The following is a 19,625-nucleotide window of genomic DNA, read 5'->3' as shown; positions in this document are numbered from 1 at the left end:
CGGATGCACGACGCACGTGCGCTTTCTCTCGGTGCAGGGACCCGGCCGTGGTGACACACAGGTCCCCAAAGACGACGTAGAAGAACGTCCTTCTGCCGCATCTCTCATGTGCCGACTCACCATGGCGGAATAGATGTGTCGGTATTTGTGCGGCACGTTGGCTTTTATAAACGGCGCTGCGGTGACACAGAGTCTTGCGGCCTCGTCCGTTTTTCCGGCTTGGAGGTAACAGTCCAGAAGCTCCCTGGGCAATACAGACCAACTAGATATTAAAACCGGATGAGACCGTTTCCCACCGCAGAGGTCTAAAAACCAGGTTATTGTGCGTCATTACGTCTCGCAAACTTCAGACAGACACACGGCTCCGCGGGCTCCCCGCGGCACGCGGCTCGGCAGCGTCCACGAGCTGTGCTACCCTTGGCCGCAGGGAAAGGAAATGTCTGCACTGTAACTACCTCAAACATCTAAAATAGTATTTTTCGCAAAGATCGTACTTACACTTATTTCCTAAACAGCCATACAGCAGGGAAAGGAAAGCCTACGGGTTCTGGATTCCAAGTTCAGGGCCCGTCCCTCGGTCCCCTTGCAGACTGCAGACTCTCCCCCAGTCTCTGGCCTGCATGTCGTGCTCCCCAAAGATAGGGAAAGTCTGGCTGCTCGCCCCCTGGTCCCCTCAGCACAAGGATCACACACTGACCGTGTGATCTCACCGTGGCTTCTCGGGGCTGTCTCTCCGGTGAGGCACTAGGCACACACCTCCCTAAACAGGGCCATCCTGGCTGAGTGTCATGTTGCTAAAACGTCTACCCCATTAACAATTTACTGAACCGAGTTAAAACCACAAGCCAGGATCATGACCCAAGCTCACATTTCCTGGGTTCTGAGTCCAAGCACTCGTCTTGTTATAACCCCCCGTGATCAGGACGCTGTGATTTCGTCTGCAGACCTCATCAGACAAGACACACACAAACGTAATTGTAGCTACAGATTAGAAAGCAGTGATACCCGCCCTGCCCTGGGACATGACCCTCCTGCCAGGAGCGAGCAGGAGAGGCAGCAGGTCAGAGGCTGCCGGTGCGCTGCTTAGGGACCCACGGCCGGGCGTCCAACTCACAGCATCAGCTCTGCTCGCCACTCCTTGTCTTCCTCCGCAGTCTGGTTTAACACGCTGACAACCTGGGAGAAGCTGGAGAGCAGATGGTGGTGATAGCCCGGCTTGAGGAACGGCCTCACCATTTGCCAGTAGAGGACCGATGCGTTATACACCAGGAAGTAGTACCTGCAGGGCGCGCCAAGGTCATCTGAGAGCAGGTCCCTGCCCACCAGGAGCCCATCCCAAGCCAGTCCTGAGTCCCCGAGTCCTCTGTCTCCAGCAGATGGCAACAGCGCGATCTGAGCCGCTCTGGGCCAACTGCACCCACACGGCCTATGCAGGAGGGTGTGGAGGCTACAGGTCAAGTCCAGCCACGATGACCTGGCCACGTGAGTCCTGAGGCCGGACTACAGAGCCCTTCACCCGTTCGGTCATTCCAAAAGTGATAGGCTCCCTGTGAAAACGCACCAGCCAGCAAGGTCTGCTTTGGTTCCCAAGAGATAAACAAGAACAGACAAGTGCAGAGGGGATCAAGGAAGGCTTCCTGGAGGAAGGGACATCCTGCTGAGACCGGACAGCAGCGCAGGGAAAGGGTCTGGCAGGTTAAAAAAAAAAAAGAAGAGCAGAAACTTTGGGGACCAAAGCCCCCATGCTTGAGTGTGAAGTGCAAAGTGGAGCAGGAGGAGGGGTGGGCAGGGGAGCAGGGACCCCTCAGACGGTGGGCTTCTTCCTGAGGCTGGACAGAGCCTGGAGGAACCTGAGTGAAGGTCCCACAGGGGACCTCTGAGAGGCCAGCTCTGCCTTGTAAGGCCCCAGGGGCCTGGGGAGGAGACTGTCAGAGCACTGATCCGGACACCCAGGGAGCGAGTCGGGATTCACACCTGCACCTCCCGTAAGCGGCGCATCCTACTCAAATAGGTCGAGTTACTACCATTTGTGTGCAAACGTAACGGTTTCTCTAACATTTCTTTTTGATGAAAGAAACCTTCAGTAGGAAAGTGTGCAGGACTTGCAGCTAAGTCGCTGTGCACGTGAGGCCTCGGCCCGTCTGCCAGAGGCGACGTGGGCGAGCGGGGGCCGGGGAGGGAGGGACCCTGATGCTGAACCCACAGAGGCCCAGAAAGTAAGGGGGCCATGGAGACCGGCCAAGGGAGAAGTTCCCACAGTCAAACGCCATGTGGTCACAGGAACCGCAGGAGACAAAAGGGTGAAGCCAAGGGACTCTGTGCTCGGCCCAGACCTACGCGTTAGCGACAGAGCATTCGGCGAGGGCACGCAAGGGCAACCCCCACCGTCTCAACAGGCAGAAGCACGTGGTAAATCCTGGTCCTGGACCTTTTACCCAATCCCAGTTAGAAACGGCCGATTCTATTACGCATACCTGGGTTCTGCTTTTGCAAAGTTTATTGCCTTCATATACTGAGTCACACAATTTTCAAATTCCTCCTAAAACAACATAAAAATTCAACATTATATTGAATTCGCCACTGAAACATCAGTCATTCGTCGTGGCCACGTCTACGGACTGGCCTGGGAGCCTGTGTGAGAGCAGCCGGAGCCGGGGCACCTCGCGAGTCCGCACGCACACCCGGCCCAGGTCCAGGGCAGCTGTCCTGGGCACGGCCAGAGCGGGAGCATGCAGACGCCCAAGGTCAGACAGGAACTTGGGGAAAGCACAGGCGGGGAACAGGCCTGTTTCCCAGCACTGACAAGGAATCGCTCGCGGACCTTCCCCTGGAGTTCTTGAGGGTTTGCCTGACCAGACTGAAATTTCGGGAGCAATTTCGGGAGCCGGTCGAGACTGTAAGTCTTTTGACACAAGATGTAACATTTTGAGAGAATCAAGGCAGCCTCGGGGAAAACCCGGAGCGGCACAAGCCATTAGCATTTGCTTAGGAACAGGGACCTAGTGCGGGGGGTGCAGAGGGGGGCTGGCTGCGCCCCAAAAAGCTTCACCCTCCAATGGAGGCCTGCCCTCTGGGGCGTCTCTCACCAGGTTTTCCGTGGACTTGGGGGCACAGAGCTGGGCCCTGCACAGGTGCGCTCGGCCCAGGAACTGGGTGACGGGCCCCTTCACCTTGAAGTACATCCGGAGGCAGTCATCGCTCAGGGCGGGGTGCCCCATCTGCAAGACACCGCAGTCCTGCCACCAACACCCCAGAAGGGGTGTCTGGCTCTGAAGACAGACCTGAGGACCGCATCGGCCCACCCGCACCCCCCGCCCCCCCCTGGGGCGCCTGCTCTCCGCGGCTCCGCCTCCTGCTCCCAGAAACAGCGACCCTCCTAGGACACCGCCCCCGCCCCCCGCCCCGCACTCAGTACCTTCAGGGCTTGCTCTGCGCACAAAACAAACAGATCGGGGCTGAAGCTTTCCATGGGGTCAAACTCTGACCTCCCGAGGTTGGCCGACTTAATCAGCTCGTAGGCCCTCTTCAGGGAGGCCTCATCTGCCGGGGCGCAGGGAAGAGAGCGCACGTGGCTCCGCTGTGCGCGGGGACCAGTGTGGGAGGGGCCTGCCGTCCGGGTCCGCCCCCTGCGGTCCGGGCCCCACCCCCCGCGGTCCGGGTCCGCCCCCCGCGGTCCGAGCTCCACCCCCCGCGGTCCGGACCCCGCCCCCCGCGGTCCGGTTCCGCCCCCCCGCGGTCCGGCTCCGCCCCCCGCGGTCCGGGCTCCGCCCCCGCGGTCCGAGCTCCACCTCCCGCGGTCCGGTCCCCCCCCCCGCCGTCCGGGCTCCGCCCCCCGCGGTCCGGACCCCGCCCCCCGCGGTCCGAGCTCCACCCCCCGCGGTCCGGGTCCGCCCCCCGCGGTCCGGTTCCCCCCCCCCCGCCGCGGTCCGAGCTCTGCCCCCCGCGGTCCGGGTCCGCCCCCCGCGGTCCGGTCCCCGCCCCCCGCGGTCCGGGCTCCGCCCCCCGCGGTCCGAGCTCCACCCCCCGCGGTCCGGTCCCCCCCCCGCAGTCCGGGCTCCGCCCCCCGCGGTCCGGACCCCGCCCCCCGCGGTCCGAGCTCCACCCCCCCGCGGTCCGGGTCCGCCCCCCGCGGTCCGGTTCCCCCCCGCCGCGGTCCGAGCTCCGCCCCCCGCGGTCCGAGCTCCACCCCCCGCGGTCCAGGTCCGCCCCCCGCGGTCCGGTCCGCCCCCCCTCCGCGGTCCGGGCTCCGCCCCCCGCGGTCCGAGCTCCACCCCCCGCGGTCCGGTCCCCCCCCCCGCCGTCCGGGCTCCGCCCCCCGCGGTCCGGTCCCCCCCCCCCCCCCGTCCGGGCTCCCCCCCCCGCCGTCCGGCCTCCGCCCCCCGCGGCCGCACCCCAGCCCGCCCCCGTCTGCACCGGGCCCGAGCGTCCGCAGCAGGGGGCAGGCATCCCGAGCCCCCGCGGAGGACGACGACGCGGGCCGCGGGGGTCGGCGGCGGGGGGGGGGGGGCGCGGGCCCGACCGCCTCCAGTGGGAACACCCCCGGCGGGACCCGGCCGCCCCGGGTCTGCGGTCCGCTGGGACGGGTGGGTGGCCTCCCCGGGGGCAGGGTCCTGGGGGCTTCCGGGTCCCTCCGGCCGGGGACGGGGCCCCCGCCCACCCTGCTGGCTCTGGGCGCGGGCCAGCTCCTGCGTGATGACCAGGTCCATGGCGCCGCACCGAGCGCCGCGGGCTTCCTCCGGCAGCCGGCCGCGGGGCGTTGCCTAGCGACCGAGGGGACGCGGCCGGCGCTACGGGTCGGCGACGGGGCCACACTAGGCGGAGGCGAACCGCCGCCCGGGCCCCGCCCTGAGCGCTCAGTCCCGCGTGTTCCCGCCAGCGACGTGGGGGCGGGCGCGCGGCCCCGCGGCCGGGGGAGCGGAGCCAGGGCAGGGCGCGCTCGCGTCGGGGCCCCGCGCCGCTCCCCCCACCCTCCCGGGGAGATGCTGCAGCCGCCCCGCGCCCGCGCCCGAGCAGCCCCCAGGTCGGGGACGCCCCTGGGTCTGGCCCGACTGTTCCTGCCCGTGCTCCTGCCCGGGGCGGTTCCCGTGCGTCCTCGTGCGTCCTGCAGACCCGGATCCCGCGCACCTGCTCGGCCCTGGGCGGGGGCGCAGCGGCCGCGACCGTGGATGCGGGTCTGGGGCTCGGATCCTGAGAGGGTCGCGCCCCGCGGGCCGGGGCGGCCGCTTCGTCTTGGCGTCTGCGAGGCTCTGGGCTGGAGGTGGTCTGCGCGCCTCCGCCTACGCGTGCGGCTGTGGACGGGCGCCCGGGGGGAGCGGGGCTGGAGACCCCCCAGCCTTGGAGACCCCTCGGCCAGGAGCGGAGGGAAGAGCTGTCGGGGGGGGGGGGGCGGGGGTGCAGAGAGGTGGAGGGCGAGGCGGGCAGGGCCGCGGGGAGCCGAGGGAGGGGTGTTGGGGGAGGGGCCGCTGCATCAGATGTGTCCGAGAGGTCAGCGAGAGGAGCGGTTGGGGTGAACAAGGGCGAGGCCTTGAGCGACCAGAATAGCCATTTTCTGACGGGGGGGCAGTGGGTGGGCGAGGGAGGGCGGCCCGCAGTAGAGGCCGAGGCTCTGATGGAAAGCGGTGAGGCGGGGCACCGGCTCCTGGGCAGGGACTTGGTTTCTAACGGAGAAGACAGTCCAGCCCTTTCCGGGTTGACGGTTTCATTGGTTAAAATGGGACCCGCGGTCGAGAGTCCTGCGGCATCTCCTGACCCGCAGCGGCTGAGAAAGTGAAGTCAGCGGATGCGGCAGCGCCAGCTGGCGGGTGTGGACGGGGTCTCTAAGGGCCGCACCAAACAGAGGACGACAGGGGCCGCCCCACTGAGAAGAGCATCAAAAACAAACCAGTGTGGAGCGAACTGAACAAAAGAGGTGACTCTCCCGGCGCGACAGCTGCAAAGCCCGGTTGAGAGAAGTGCCCAGACGTGGAGGACGCGGGTTTGCCAGCGGCCCTTCCCGCCGAGGGGCTCGCTCGGCCGCAAGCCCAGCCAACCGTTTTCTGGAAATCAACAGCTGACCCTAACCCATCCACGGAAACACAGAGGACCTGGAGTGGCCAAGACGACCGTGAGGGGGACAGCAGCGTTGGAGGACTCACACTCCATCATTTCCAGAGTGACAGTAAGGCCGTCCCAGTACAGAAGACAGTGGAGACCAGCGGAGCAGACCGAGTTCAGAACCAGATCCCGTGTGCAGGGTCTGCTGATCTGGCCGACATGCTGATGCAGGGAACAGGACAGTCTTTTCTCACCATGGTGCCAGAACACCTTGGAGGTGGGTAGGCAACCGGACACGCAGCCCCCTGCCCCGCCAGGCAGCCCTCGTCAGAGCCGGGTCACAGGCCGTGTGTGGGGGACAGAAAGCCAATAGCGCACCATCTTGGAGCAGACGGAAGCGTCCTAGCTAGGGCACGAAGACTGAAGCCATCAAGGAAAAGAACAGAGCTGTCCTCATCAAAAATAAAACCCCTGCTCTTCGAAAGACTGTAAGAAAATGAACAGAATGGGAGAAAATATTCGTGACAAATAAACCTGACGTGCGAACTGCACCCAGGGCATAGTTTTAAAAGCCAGTAAATCTAAGGAAAGACAACACACCAAAAACTGGGCAGAAGATGCGGACAGGCACTGGACAGCGGAAGAGTCAGCAGGAAACACAGATCTAACTCGCAGCGAGGTCCTGCTGTGGACCCACGCGGACTGCTGAAACGGAAGAGACTGACCATGATGAGTATCGGTGAGATACACCCACGGGACCCTCTCCCACGGCCAGTGGGAATGAAACATGGTGCTGAGAAACAGAAGGTTTTTAATGAAGTTAGACAAGTTGCTACCCTAAAGCCCCACAATCTACTTTTAGGGGTTTACCCAAGTTAGATGACGTGTCCGCAGAGAGCCGTGCTCCAGGATGTCCACTGCAGCTCGGTTCCTGTTAGCCCTGAAGTGGAAACAGCACACATAGCCAGCAGGGAGCCCCGTGTGCTGTGGGCACGCGATGGGCTGCCTCCCTGCGGGCAGGAGGACCGAGCCGGGGCACCGGCCAGCAACGTGCAGGCACGTGCACGAGGGAGGGCAGCAGCACCGGGTGTGCAGGAACCCTCTCTGCGGGTCTGTGTCCACCCGGTTCTGGGCCAGGCAGAGGGAACCAAAGGCTGGGGAGACCAGGGTGTGGCTCCGAGGGAAGAGGGGGCAGGCAGGGCCCTTTCTTTCCTGGAGCATCAGGCACGTGGTTGGACCCCTGCAGTCGCCGTTCGCAGCGGAGAGCCTGCAGAATACCACGGGCGGTCGTGCAGGCGTCTGGTCCCAGGGCCAGTGGGACTGAGCTGAGACCCAGCTGGGTGGGGAGGAGCACCGGCCTGGGGCAGCAGGACGGGGTAGCTGTGAGCCGCTGGCACCCGGAGGAGCCAGGCGCTGCGGGATGAGCCCGGGAAGGCAGCCAGAGAAGAGAATGTTGAGCGCTGTTCCAGGGTCAGCTTTCCCCGCTGCGTCGCCTCCCAGACGGTGCAGAAGTCCGTGCTGCTCCACGTTCTGTTTGTCTCTCTTTACGCCTTCTCCGCTTCTTCTGCCCCAGGAACAGGCTCCGATTTTTGGCAAGCAGAAGGCTACCTCACTTCCCACCTCCCTTGTAGCCAGTGTGGTCAAGTGACCAACTTCTGGTCCCTTTAAAGCAATTTTAGGGGAGGATTCTCACAGGGAGAGCAACCCCTTGGTGGGTCCTCCTTTTGCTTGCTGGTGGAAATACGGCCATGAAGGCTGGAGCTTGCGCAGCTATTTTGTGCTGTGAGGTGATGACCTTCACACGTGGATGAAGAAGCTGGGTCTCCCGGCTGTGGGGCAGCTGCTCGGTCCTGGATGGCCTTACATGAAAAAGAAACAGACATTTCTCTTGTTAAACCTAAGCTGCTCCTTTTTCCCTGGGACACTCCCAGCTGATGTCCTCACCAGGGTTTCATTTTGCATTTTCAAGATTAAGACGCAGGCAGACCCTGGGGTGGATTTCTGGCCGGTGTTGGGTGTACGTTTTCTTAGATAAGATTTAAAATTTGAAGCACGACAAAGGACATACACACGTGTACCCATGTGCATACAGGGTGGTGTGTGGCACATGTGTGTGTGTTTGCATATCTGATAAAATAGCTTCTGCCCAGACGTGATTCTGAAACCCACAACTCCGTCTCACTCGGGCTCTGGAGTCACGCACCGTCTTGGGGGTGGAAGGCTCAGGCCAGTCGGTCGGCCGCTGTGTGCTCCCAGAGCGCCCTCGGATGTGGGTTTATTCAGAGGGACGCTTGGCACCGTGCGCACGGCGGTTACATTTATTCCCCCCAAGGAAGTATCTCCCAACGTCACATAGTAAGAGATTTTCCAAATTCTAGAGCATTAAACGTTAAACTCACGCCTCTAGTCACACAGTAGCCTTAACCCTGAAGACAGGGACGCCGAACTCTCTCTGCTAGATGGCGTCTCATTAGTGAGGACAGTTCCGGTCAGGCCCAACCTGCTCTTTCCCACTGAGTGTGCAACTCGTGGGGCGCTGTGCGTTTCCCTGGCTGCTGCTCCTCCTCGCCGGTGCTCTGACCCCGGACGCCTCGAGGACAGGCCACGGCGGCCCTGACGCACCCCTCTGAGGGCACGGCACTGCCCGTGTAGGGACACACCGCGCTCACGGGAGGGTTTCAGCTTGGGCCGCCCTTCCCCTGACGGGCCTCGGGCCTCCTGGACTGGCCTCCTGATGGCGTCTGCATCCGCCTGCAACAGGAGGTCCTTGACATGCAGCCGGGTGACCCTCAAATCAGCACTTTGGTCACCCTCCTCCACACGGGGGCCCGCGGCCCGCGCCCTCTCGGGCTGCTCTAACAGCGGCTCCCACGGCAGAGGTGCCCGGTCTCAGCCCAAAGCCAGCCGTCCGCGAGCTGGGGATGCTGGGCTGCTGCCTCCTGGGGCCCGGGGGACGGGTCTGGTGCGGTTAACCAGTTCCTCAGAATCCCTGCCTCTGCACTGCCACAGGAAGTGGGTCCAGGGTGTCCGTCCAGACTTCAGAAGCCCGTCCCTCTGCGCTCGCGGACTGCTTCTCTGACACGGCAGCTGTCCCTTCGAGCTCGCCGGCGCTTGGGAAACTGGGCACGTTCTCTTCTTTTGTTTGAGCAGGAGTTTGGGCGTGCGTGGGCGTGCGTGGGGCTGTGGGTGTGTGCGGGAGTGCGTGGGCGTGTGTGGGGCTGTGGGTGTGTGCAGGAGTGCGTGGGCGTGCGTGGGGCTGTGGGACAGTCACTGGTTCCTCCCAGCCCCGTGGGTATGTGTCTGAAACCGCGTCCGTGTCACCCAGACCTGAGAACGTCAGACGCGAACATGTGCCTCTCAACCCCTCTGTATCTTGGGCTCTTTTCCTACTGTTTCTTTATTTTGTGTCTCTTTCTTGTCTTCTTGGTCAGGCTAGCTGGGTTCTACTTTATTATTTTCCTTTAAAAAAAAGAATGAGCTTTCAGGTATATTTATTGATCCTAGAATTTGTTTTTTACTATTTTTTCTTTCATTCTTACCCTCCGCTCTGTCCCTGAACTCGGCCGAGTGTTCTAGTTCTTCTTGAGTCGGACGCCTACTCACATCACTTTCCCCTTTTCTCGTTAGTTAATGAACTAAGCAGGGGTGTGGCGTGTTGTCGGAGCACCGCGGGCGTGTCATTTCGGGTATGTAGTGCAAAAGCTTGATTCTCGGGCGCCTGACTGCTTCCGTGCGTGCAGTGAGCGGCCCTTGATCTCAGGATCGTGAACTCGAGCCCCATATTCAGTGCAGCGATTACCTAAAAACACTTTTCAACTTTTCAAACACTGGTTTAATTCTCAAATTGTCGAAACATGTTTTCTTACACAAATACGGAGGGAGTACGAGGCCCCGTGCCCTTTCCCTCATTAGCAAGGAGACGGGCAGCACGGCACTCGGTTGGGTCTGGGGAAAGCCCCCGCGGGCGGGGGTGGGATGCGGTGACTGAGACGGGGCGCTCCCGGGGCCCGGCGTCAGGGCACAGACCCCAGGGGGACCTCCGTGTCCCCAGGACGGACAGCCGTCCGGAGGGTCCGGGCCGGAGCTGTGCCGTCTGCGTGGCGGACGTTAACCGGCACAGTGCTGTCCCCTTGCTGACTTCCGAATTCTGGCTGTTTTACTGGATGGTGGGGTTTTGCATGTCATTTGCCGGATGTTCTGGAACGAGAGCTCTCATTTCTTCTTTGGCGCAACAGTTTCCTAAAGAAGTCGGGTGTTCAGATGGGGGTGTTTGTGGTCTGGTGGTGTTCTTGCTTCCCGTGGCACGTGGAGCCTGGCCACGTGTGCTCCGGGGGCTCCCTGAGGCTCCTCCGGGCACAGACGTGTACTCGGCTCCCAGCCTCCACGGACGTTTGCAGGGCTGTGCCGGCCACCAGCTGAGGGGGCCACGGCGTGGCTTTTGTTTGTCGGTGGGCAGGTTCCCATCCAGGCCCCCGGCTCCGTGAACTCGGTTCTGCACAGTTGGGCGCAGAGGTGTTTATGGCCGTCCCGGCTTCACATGGGCTGCCCCCTTGGTCACTGTGAAGCGTTCCTGTCTCACTAGGGCACTTGCCTGGCCTCCAAGCTCGTCTGACACTAAGGCCTCCAGCCCTCTGTTCCCGCTTTACTGTGGCACCATCCGCCTGCAGTGACACGCACTGGCCTTAAACGTCCCATTTTCAGAGTTCTGACAAATGCATTTGCGGGTCACTCGGTCCCCCCGTGGAGGCCCTACTGTCCCAGGCACTGCCCCCGCCCGTGGACCGCATCTGCCCCCGCACTTCCCTCAGCACGCTGGCCTGGCGTCCGGCTCCGCGTGAGATCTGACCCAGTGTTCTCTGGCGTCCGGCTCTTCTCACGCAGCACGGGGCTGTCCAGACTGTGCACGTGGCCGTGCGTGAAGCTTGTTCCCAAATACGCTGCGTAGCATAGCTGGCCCCGAACGGTGCGGGGTAAGGGGCTCAGACCCCCGTGCAGCAGAAAATCGCAAGTCACTGTTTTGTTTTGTTTTTTTAAGATTTTATTTATTTATTTGGGAGAGAGCATAAGGGGGAGAAGCAGACTCCCCGCGAGCCGGGAGCCGGGTGCGGGGCTCCATCCCAGGACTGGTGGGGATCACGCGCTCACCGGCAGACTCACCCTTAACAAACACCTGCGCACACACGTGTTGTTTGTACACATGTGACGCGTCTCATCTGCTGTGTCCAAACCACGAAGCGAGCTAGAGCGGGGACATGTCCGTGAGGAGATCACAGTGATGTCACCGTGGAGACATCTGTGTAGCACCAGCCACGAGCAGTCCACGCCCGTGTTGCCCCGGCGGGAGCTGTGCTCCGGCCTCGTGCACCCGCGCTCCTGCTGGGGCTGCGACGAACACGGCTCCCGCCAGTCCTGTGTGTTGGCAGGAGCTTTGCCTTTGCTTCTCTGGGGCAGATGCTGGCGCGCAGGACGGGTGCAGGCTGCGGCAACACCGCCGGCTGCTTCCCACAGGCTCGCGGTTTCCCTTTCCGCCAGCAGCGCGGGCCCCTTCCAGCCGCCCCGGATCTCTGGCCGGGTTTGCCGTCCCCTCTTGTGGGTAGTGATGTGGCACATGGAATCCGAGTGGCTGAAGGAGCCCCGGGGCCGCCGCCGGGAAGCCTGGGCCGCGCTCCCGACACTCCATGGCTCCTCTTGAGTTTGTCTGCACGGCTGTTCCCGGAACCAGCACTTTGTCCAGTTTTCAGCTACATGCGTGGTCCGCCTGTGAGCCCAGAGCTGCTGAGCCTCCGGCAGGCACCCACGCCGCCCACCTCGGTGACCCCCAGCCCCCCAGGCTCCCCCGCACCCAGTGGGGTGCCCCCGTTGTTCCTGGCGGCAGGACCGAGGGAGACTACACCTCTGCGTCTCTCTGGTGCGGGTCGGCCCGCACACCTCCCTCCCACCCCAGGCGCCCCGGGGGCTGAGCGCAGGGACCCACGCAAGATCCAAAACAGCAGCTTCTCCTGGAACTGCTAAAAAATGAAACTCAACAAGTAAATTTTAAGGCTCTTACTGGCTTTGTTCAGTAATTCAGGAATCGGAGGGCGCCTGGGTGGCTCCGTGGGTGAAGCCTCTGCCTTCGGCTCAGGTCATGATCCCAGGGTCCCGGGATCGAGCCCCGTGTCGGGCTCCCTGCTCAGCGGGGGGTCTGCTTCTCTCCCTCTCCCTCCGTTGCAGCCCCTGCTGTGCTCGGTCTCTCTCAGATACGTACATAAAATCTTAAAAGAAAGAGAGAGAGAGAAAATCGGGCGTTCCAGCCAGCAGAGAGGAGGCCCTCGGAGGTGCTGCATGTGGACTTACAGGCAAGAGGGGCGGGATGAGGACGTCCCAGCAGCACAACGCGGGTGGGTCACTGCGCGGCGACTTTTCTTTAGGGGACGGACACAGGGGCCTGTGGGACAGGTGACCCGCCCAGGGCCGACCTGGCCGCTCCCGCCTCGCTGCTCTACGGATCCGGTTCTGGGTTCGGGTTGTGACCTGGGGCTCGGGGTGAGCGATTCCATTTTGGGTGTGTTGTCTTTAGGATATTTGGGCGCCCAGACGTCGGATCTGGCTCCTGGGCTCAGGTAAGTCCAGCTGCGAAGGGCTCCTGCTCAGCTTCTTCCTGTCCATGCAGGCCCGTGTCCACGCAGACCGCCCCTCCGGTGGGAAGGAAAGAACCTCCAAACAGCGCGGACTGCGTGTTTCCAGCTGTGCTGCGGCTCGCGAGCGTGTCCTGCTCTCCTGCGCCGAGACAGCACAGGCCGCTGCTCAAAGGGAAGGTCAGTTGGTCGTGACAGAGACTCAGCAACTTGGTAAAATAGGAAATTCCAGTTCCACTCACCGAAACTGGGAACGCACGGGAGTGTCAGCCTTGAGCCCACCGTCCTCGCGCACGGACCACGCAGGCCACCCTCCAGGACCGCGGCCCAAGGATACCACGCGCCCTCCCCAGAGGACGGGCTGTACCGCTGCTCCTGGCCGTCCAGCCCCGACCGGCCCCGAGGCACGTGCCATGGAGCCGCCTGGTCCTGCAGGTGACCCCAGCGTGAGGACCGAACGCCCCTCCAGGACTCATGGGTGCCCAGGGGTGCTGTCCGTTCTTGGAGCAATGCTGCTGGGCTGGGCTGGTGCTACCCCCGGCCTGGTGGACGGGGCCGGGGCACCCCAGGCGGCAGCCACACCAGGGAGGGCATTGCTGGGGGACTGGGAGCTGCAGGCAGACCCGCGCAAGGCTGAGGGGGACAGAGCGACGAGCTGGTCAACGCCGTCACCAGGCCCCCACCCAGCCTCCATCCCCATACCTGAGGGAAGGACAGTCTGCCCACGTGCTGGGGACATCTGAGGGGCCATGAGTGTCCCAAGGCTGGGCCAGCACCACCCAAGGCTTCCCAAGCATCACAGAGAGGCAGCCACTAGTGAGCAGATCAGTGAAGGTTCACGAGGCGCCCAGCCGGGAATTCACGCTGGAAAGGATCCAGCTGTGGTGAGAGCGCCAGATGCCGCTGGACCTGTAACCAGGCCCCACCCTGTCCCTGGACAGCCCACGGTGGGCTCACAGCGAGGACACTGGTCCCTGGAGGGTCTCCCACACACGAAGACCCCACTACTTGCCGTAGTCCCAAGCCCGACACCTCCAGCCTCTGGGAAGGGGCCCCCATCCCGTGGGTGAGCTGCTGCCTCCAGTGGGGGGATCTCTGCCGCCTGTCAGCCTCTGGGGTGTGCCATGAGGACGCGCTTGGAGCCCTCTCAGGCCCAGCTCTCATCTGCTGCTGGGCGTCCCGAGGCTGCCCCGTTGTGCTCAAGAACACTGGGGGTTCGCAGCCATGTCGGTTCCGCAACAGCCTCGTGGGGCTGCTGGAGCTGCTCTCCGCTGCCCCGAAGACAGCGCTGTCCCCGCCTGCGGCTCTGCCCCCACGGCCTGTCCCTGGGCTCTGAGGTGGCCCAGCCGCTGTGACCCTCCGAAGACGGCTCCTCATTGGATCCTGAGGCGCAGCCCCGGCCCCGGCCACTGCAGCCCCAGAGGTTCAGCTCGTCCCTCTCGTCCCGGCAGCTGCACTGAGGCCCAGACCGGGGGGGGGACGCTGGCGTGATGGGTGAGTCTGCCTCCTCCGGCCGGTCCGCGGACTGCGGCGCCCACAGAGGTCTGTGCTAGCAAGCCGTGCAGACCTGGGGTTCCGAAAGCGGTGGCGTCCCGCGCTCCTGTCCCGGGGGTGCTCGGGTCGGTCACGCCTACGGGAGCCCATTATCGAGCTCAGGGGCCCCTCACTAACGGGGCCGACTGAGCTGGGCTGTCTCCTCACGGTTTTCCTTACGAACATCCCCTGGTCAGCGGGAGTCGGCGTTTCTCAAGTGGCCGCGTGGCCAAGACCCTTGGGCGGAGAGGACCCAGCCGCCTGAGAGAAGACGCCCATCCTCCCCAGCCACGCCAGCCTGGCCGCCGGGGTCGGGGCGGACTGTGTCCCCAGCACAAAGGCGCCAGCACCTTCTGGGGCCTGACAGCCCCGGGGGAGGCTTTGTAGTCATCCTGGGAGGGTGGCTTTTTGTAGTTCACACAGAAGTACTGTGGGCCTGCCCACCTAGGGGGTCGGGCCGCTGGGAGCCCCTTGCCCAGGCTGGTGGAACCTGAGGCTTCTCCACGTCTCGTGGGTCCCAGCAGGACTCGGCCCTGGGGCCAGAGCAGCAGCGCAGTCTACACTGGCGACTGCCTCCCCCACCTCTCCCCTGCCTGCCCCGTCGTGCTTCCAAGGCCCTTCCCCAGCACACGTGCCCTCGGAACCTTCCATCAGGCCTGTGGCCAGGCCGGCCCACGACACAGCCAAGTGCCTCCTGGGGATGCTCCCTGGCCTTGGGGCGACCCAGCTCAGCGACCTCAACCCCAAGTCCGCGTCTGACCCACTGGGTCATGGGTCCCGCCCATCTGGCCAGGCAGCTGAGCCCGTAGGCGAACGGGAGTGTGGACGGAGCTCGGAGTGGGTGAGGGACCCAGCTGCCCCCATCACGGCAAGGATGGCCACCCCCAGATTGCCTGGCTCGCGTCAGCAGCCTTGTCCGGACGCCGCTCTCACCACGCCTTGCTAGGAACGAGGCCTCTGCGAGCCGGAAGCCCAGCTGCGTCACTGCGGAGGTCCCAGGGCCTGGCCCCCTCACAGGGACACCGCAGCCCATGCCCTGAGGAACACCTGTGAGTCCCCACTGTCCGGATCAGGCCCCAGGTTCGTGGGAGGATGACGGGGCCTGGGAGACATTTCTGTGTCCCCGACCGGCTGGGGGACTGTCCCCCAGGGGACAAGCCTGCTCCTGAGACCCAGGAAGGGCTCGTAATGCTCCAGCTGTGCGAGTGGGAGGGAGAGGGGCACTATTAATGGTGTCAGCGGAGGTCCTGGGAGGTTTGGGAATGGGCGGATGGACGTCGGCTTTTCGTACATTCCTGAAGCTCGGCGCAAGGACAAGGGGCTGAAGCTCCACGAGGACCAGCCGGGAGTGGACGCTTCCGCGCACAGCGAGACCTCCAGCCGCCAGCCTGTGCCCGGGGACCCCGGACGCAGGCCAGCCAGCTTCCGAGGACGGTGGGCTGCGTGTGTGAGCACGCGTGTGCATTCGCGAGTGTTGGAGGGTGAGTGTGAACACACGTGTGCATCTGAGTGTGGGCGAGTGTGAGCGCACTGTGCGTCTGTGAGTGTGTCACACGAGGGGGAGCGTCTGTGAACATGGGCGAGTGTGAGCGCACTGTGCGTCTGTGAGTGTGTCACACGAGGGGGAGCGTCTGTGAACATGGGCGAGTGTGAGCGCACTGTGCGTCTGTGAGTGTGTCACACGAGGGGGAGCGTCTGTGAACATGGGCGAGTGTGAGCGCACTGTGCTTCTGTGAGTGTGTCACACGAGGGGGAGTGTCTGTGAACATGGGCGAGTGTGAGTGCACTGTGCGTCTGTGAGTGTGTCACACGAGGGGGAGCGTGGGGGGCACATGTGTGCGTCTATGAACGTGGGCGAGTGTGAGCGCACTGCGTCTGTGAGTGTGTCACACGAGAGTGAGCGTGGGGGCACACGTGTGCGTCTGTGAACGTGGGCGAGCGTGAGCGCACTGTGTGTCTGTGACCGACTTCCCCACGCGTGCGTCCCGAGCAGGCTGTCCGGTCCCCGCAGGCCCCCTCGCCCTGTCTGACGGCGGCCGCTGCCACGTGGGCCGCTGGCGACACCGACCACGCCGCGACGGGGACACGGTGAGGCGGGTGCTTGCCGCGTCTCAGCAGGAGCGGCCGTGCCGGCAGCGTCTTCTGGGAGCGAACAGGCCTCGCCGTGCGGGGAGACGAGCGGACGGAGGCCTCGCGGGTCATCTTGAGTGTAAATATCTTTCCTCATTGACCTGGAAAACGACACTGACTCCTACGAGCGCCACCAAGAGAATCAAGGGAAGGAGGCCTGGCCCGTCTGTCCCGGGCCCCTGCCCCCAGGCCTACCTCCCCGGCCCCCTGCCCCCGGCCCGCCTATGCCCCCTGTCCCCAGGCCCCCCGAGGCCTTGTTATTGCAACACAAGGAGCCTCCGGTTATTGCTGAAATATTCATGGACTCGTGAAAAATGAAGCATTCGTCACTGGCCTTGTTCCATTATTACTGAGCGACTTACTTGTCTCTTGGCGAGGAGCTTCCAGTCTCCTCCAAGAAAACACACAAGTAGGCAACAGTAGCAGCCGTATTTTTGAGCCATTAAAATGAAAAATTTAAGTGACCTCCCCACCCAAAGCAGATGCCACATGGGCTCACGGGTGCAGCGTGACTGAAAATGAGAAGCGTAAGAGCTTTGTGCCCTTCGCTCTGTGAGTGGATTTTGTCCGGTGACTCCCCCGAGCTGACGGCGCCGCACCCTCCCCGTCAGGGCAGCTGTCCGCCTCGCTGTCCAGGGGCCCTGCCTGCCCCCGCCCCTGCGTCCCCCAGCATCTCCGGTCACCGGCCTGCAGGTGTGGTGCCCAGAGTCCGCGGGACTCCCACAGAGCCCCGCACCCCCACCCTGGGGACACAGCGTTTGCGGGCCGGTGGCTGCGAGAGACCAGCGTGAGGACACGGGAAAGGACCTGCCAGAATGCGGGGACAGGCCGGGCGCTCTCGCTGCCGCCGGAGGCGAGCCGGATGGTGCACGTGAGCCCCGCCGGACCCCATACCGCCAGACGAGACTCCGGCTGGGCAGGGCTGAGGCGTGGCCGCAGGGCTGCCGGTCGCGGCGGACGTCGCTTGGTGGTTATTTCTTTGGGCTCCTGTTATGAATGCGGGTCTTTCAGAAATTATACAAAATTATACAAAATACCTAGAAATTTGTCCATGTTCCTACTGTCCCTACAATCAGTCGTATTTCCAATGATTACGATTCCAAGCGGTGGTGCGTTGCAGAAACGACCGGGTTCCCCCATCGGCGCATCGTGTGTCACGAGGGAACCCGCACCGGATCGGCCCCGGCCGCAGCACTGTCCGGCACTGCAGTTCCCCTCTCGATTCCTCCCGGACGGGCTTCCCAGTCACCAGCAGGCCGTCCGGGAAAGGACCCTGACAAGTCCCGCAGACACCGGCCTCTGGGGACGTTAGGATCACACGCTCAATCCCGGGGAGAATTTCGACAACTCTGACCAAGAAACTGATTCACGAAACCACCAGCTTCAAACCAAGCAAACGGAGAACCAATGACTCATCTGAAGGAACTGACGGGGGTGATCACGAAGTGCACAGCTTTCATTTTCAAAGGTCCCTCCCCAACATCGCCCCGGGTACACGAAGCTCCCCTCTTGCCACCTGAGCAGACGCGTGTCACCGTGAGATCGTCAAGTGTCTCTGTCCCCCCTCAGAGCTGGAGCCCCAGCAGCACCGGCCGCTAAGGGGAAGGCGCAGGGCCCACTTCCCTTTGGCACCGACCCCCAGACGAGGAGCCATGGCTGCTTCTGAAGGAGCACCCATTGGAGACGTGGAGACGTGAGCTTCCGCGTGAGCCAGTCAGGACCCGACGCAGAAGAAGCCTTTCGTGCTGGAGACGCAGCCCCCGGGCATCCAGGGAGCCCGGGCGGCCAGGAAGCACTTGGCTCCTCTGCTCCTTCCTGACCGTCAGGCTTGCTCGGACTTGCACGTCTGGAGGAGCTGGCGGCAAGTCTGAAATGTGGGATTTCTCGAACTTCCCTGTGCACCTGGTCGGTAAAAGCCCGGCGGTTTTGCACACGGCACTCGCTCTCCGAGAGGACCGCCTCCCTCCTGCCGACCTTTGCCTCGCAGGTTTACCTTCCAAATGCGCGACATTCTCCGCCGGGAACCGAAGCTTCGCTGAAAAAGATGCACAACCTGTTTGGAAACTCTTATTTACTGTGAACCAAAATAGCTTCGTGCCACACGTCTGCAGCAGGACGGCTGGAACCCGCCGTGGATCCTTCACGCGTGGTAGCCTCCGGCCGAGTGGTCCTGCCCTGGGGCCCCCGTGGGGCTGCCAGCCAGCCTGGTTGGAAGGTTGGGTTGGGGGGGAGGCTTTCGACTTCCACAGTTGGACACGAGTATCCGAAAGCTCGTTACCTTCTTTACCGGCGAGTGAACTGTCCGTCGGGCAAAGGCTTCGGCGGCCGCCGGCTGGGAGCTGTGCGGCTTCTCACACACGTCTTCACAGTCGCGCTGGAGTCACGAGACCGGAACGTCTGGGTTTAAGTGGGTGTGTTGGATTTACGGGACTTGCTTCGGGGCCGTGAGTGGGCGCATCCTGCGCTCCCCGGGGTGACTGTCCCTTCTGGGGCGCACGGCAGGGAGCGCAGTCAGCCCCTTTCCTTGTCCTCGCTCAGCCCCTTGGGGGTCTCTGTCCCCAGTGTGAAGAGTAGTGACCACTAGGGGGCAGCAAGCCAGGCTGACCCTCCCGGCCTCTGTCCACTGACCCCGGGGCTGTGAGTTAATCACCCACCTGTGGTCATTCTCCAAGGAACCTGCCCCTCGTGGGGCTCAGGCCACACCAGGGACACAGCTTCCTGACAACCCCTCCAGCTCCCTGGTAGTCCCTGAGGGCCCAGCTTATGCCACATCCGTCCGGACGGCTGCCCTCCCCCAGGAGAGCGGGGGGTCGCTCACCCCTCACCAGGGCCGATCCTCCTCCTGTCCGTGCAGCGTCCGGCTCCACGCAGCTGGGACACTCAGGCCAGGGTGGGGCGCGCTGGGCCAGCCTGGAGAGGGTGACCTTCCTCCTGTGGCTGGCTGCCACTCCCGCCTCCGATGCGTCTGGGCTGTACCTCTGTGTGTCCACCGGCCCGCAGCTCTGCTCTAACCCGTGTCCAGTGAGACGGGAGCCCCCGCCCCGCCCCGGTCTTGGCCAGGCCAGGGCATAAGTGTGTGGGAGCTAGTTACTGACTGTCTACCCCGCGCTCGGGGTGGGGCCGGCGCGCACAGCGGCCAAGCCGAGGGACGACCCTCCCTCCCCTGCCCCCGACCTGCGCACCTCTGTGGCCCTCTGGCCAGTCCCGGCTCCACCAACCTCAGCAGGGGCTGGGCGCTGTGGGGTCCCTGCTGTGCCTTCCAGGATCAGCACCTGGGACTCCAAGTGCCAGGAGACCAGCTTCAGCCGGCCG

General features: G+C 63.5%; 1 protein-coding gene across 7 annotated transcripts in view; it reads right to left on the bottom strand.

Annotated features, from left to right (window-relative positions):
• CFAP46 (cilia and flagella associated protein 46) overlaps positions 1-4,764 on the bottom strand; it is an 88,879-nt gene extending 84,115 nt beyond the window's left edge. For 6 of the 7 annotated variants that reach the window (XM_045068471.1, XM_045068473.1, XM_045068475.1 and 3 more), the window contains exons 1-6: positions 4,658-4,764; positions 3,416-3,540; positions 3,087-3,218; positions 2,475-2,539; positions 1,115-1,279; positions 121-244 (exon numbers count right to left, since the gene is read on the bottom strand). In XM_045068471.1, coding sequence (XP_044924406.1) covers positions 121-244; positions 1,115-1,279; positions 2,475-2,539; positions 3,087-3,218; positions 3,416-3,540; positions 4,658-4,706 — 660 coding nt within the window. In that variant the 5' untranslated portion in view covers positions 4,707-4,764. The remainder of the gene's footprint in view (positions 1-120; positions 245-1,114; positions 1,280-2,474; positions 2,540-3,086; positions 3,219-3,415; positions 3,541-4,657) is intronic. The other variant, XM_045068476.1, reaches the window with a different exon arrangement.
• Positions 4,765-19,625: the final 14,861 nt, after the last annotated feature.

Source organism: Mustela putorius, unplaced genomic scaffold, assembly GCF_011764305.1.
Source record: "Mustela putorius furo isolate JIRA1106 unplaced genomic scaffold, ASM1176430v1.1 tig00003909_pilon_pilon_pilon, whole genome shotgun sequence".
Lineage (NCBI taxonomy): Eukaryota > Metazoa > Chordata > Mammalia > Carnivora > Mustelidae > Mustela > Mustela putorius.
The sequence above is the reverse complement of the archived record's forward strand: the minus strand, read 5'-3'. Positions and strand labels throughout refer to the sequence as shown.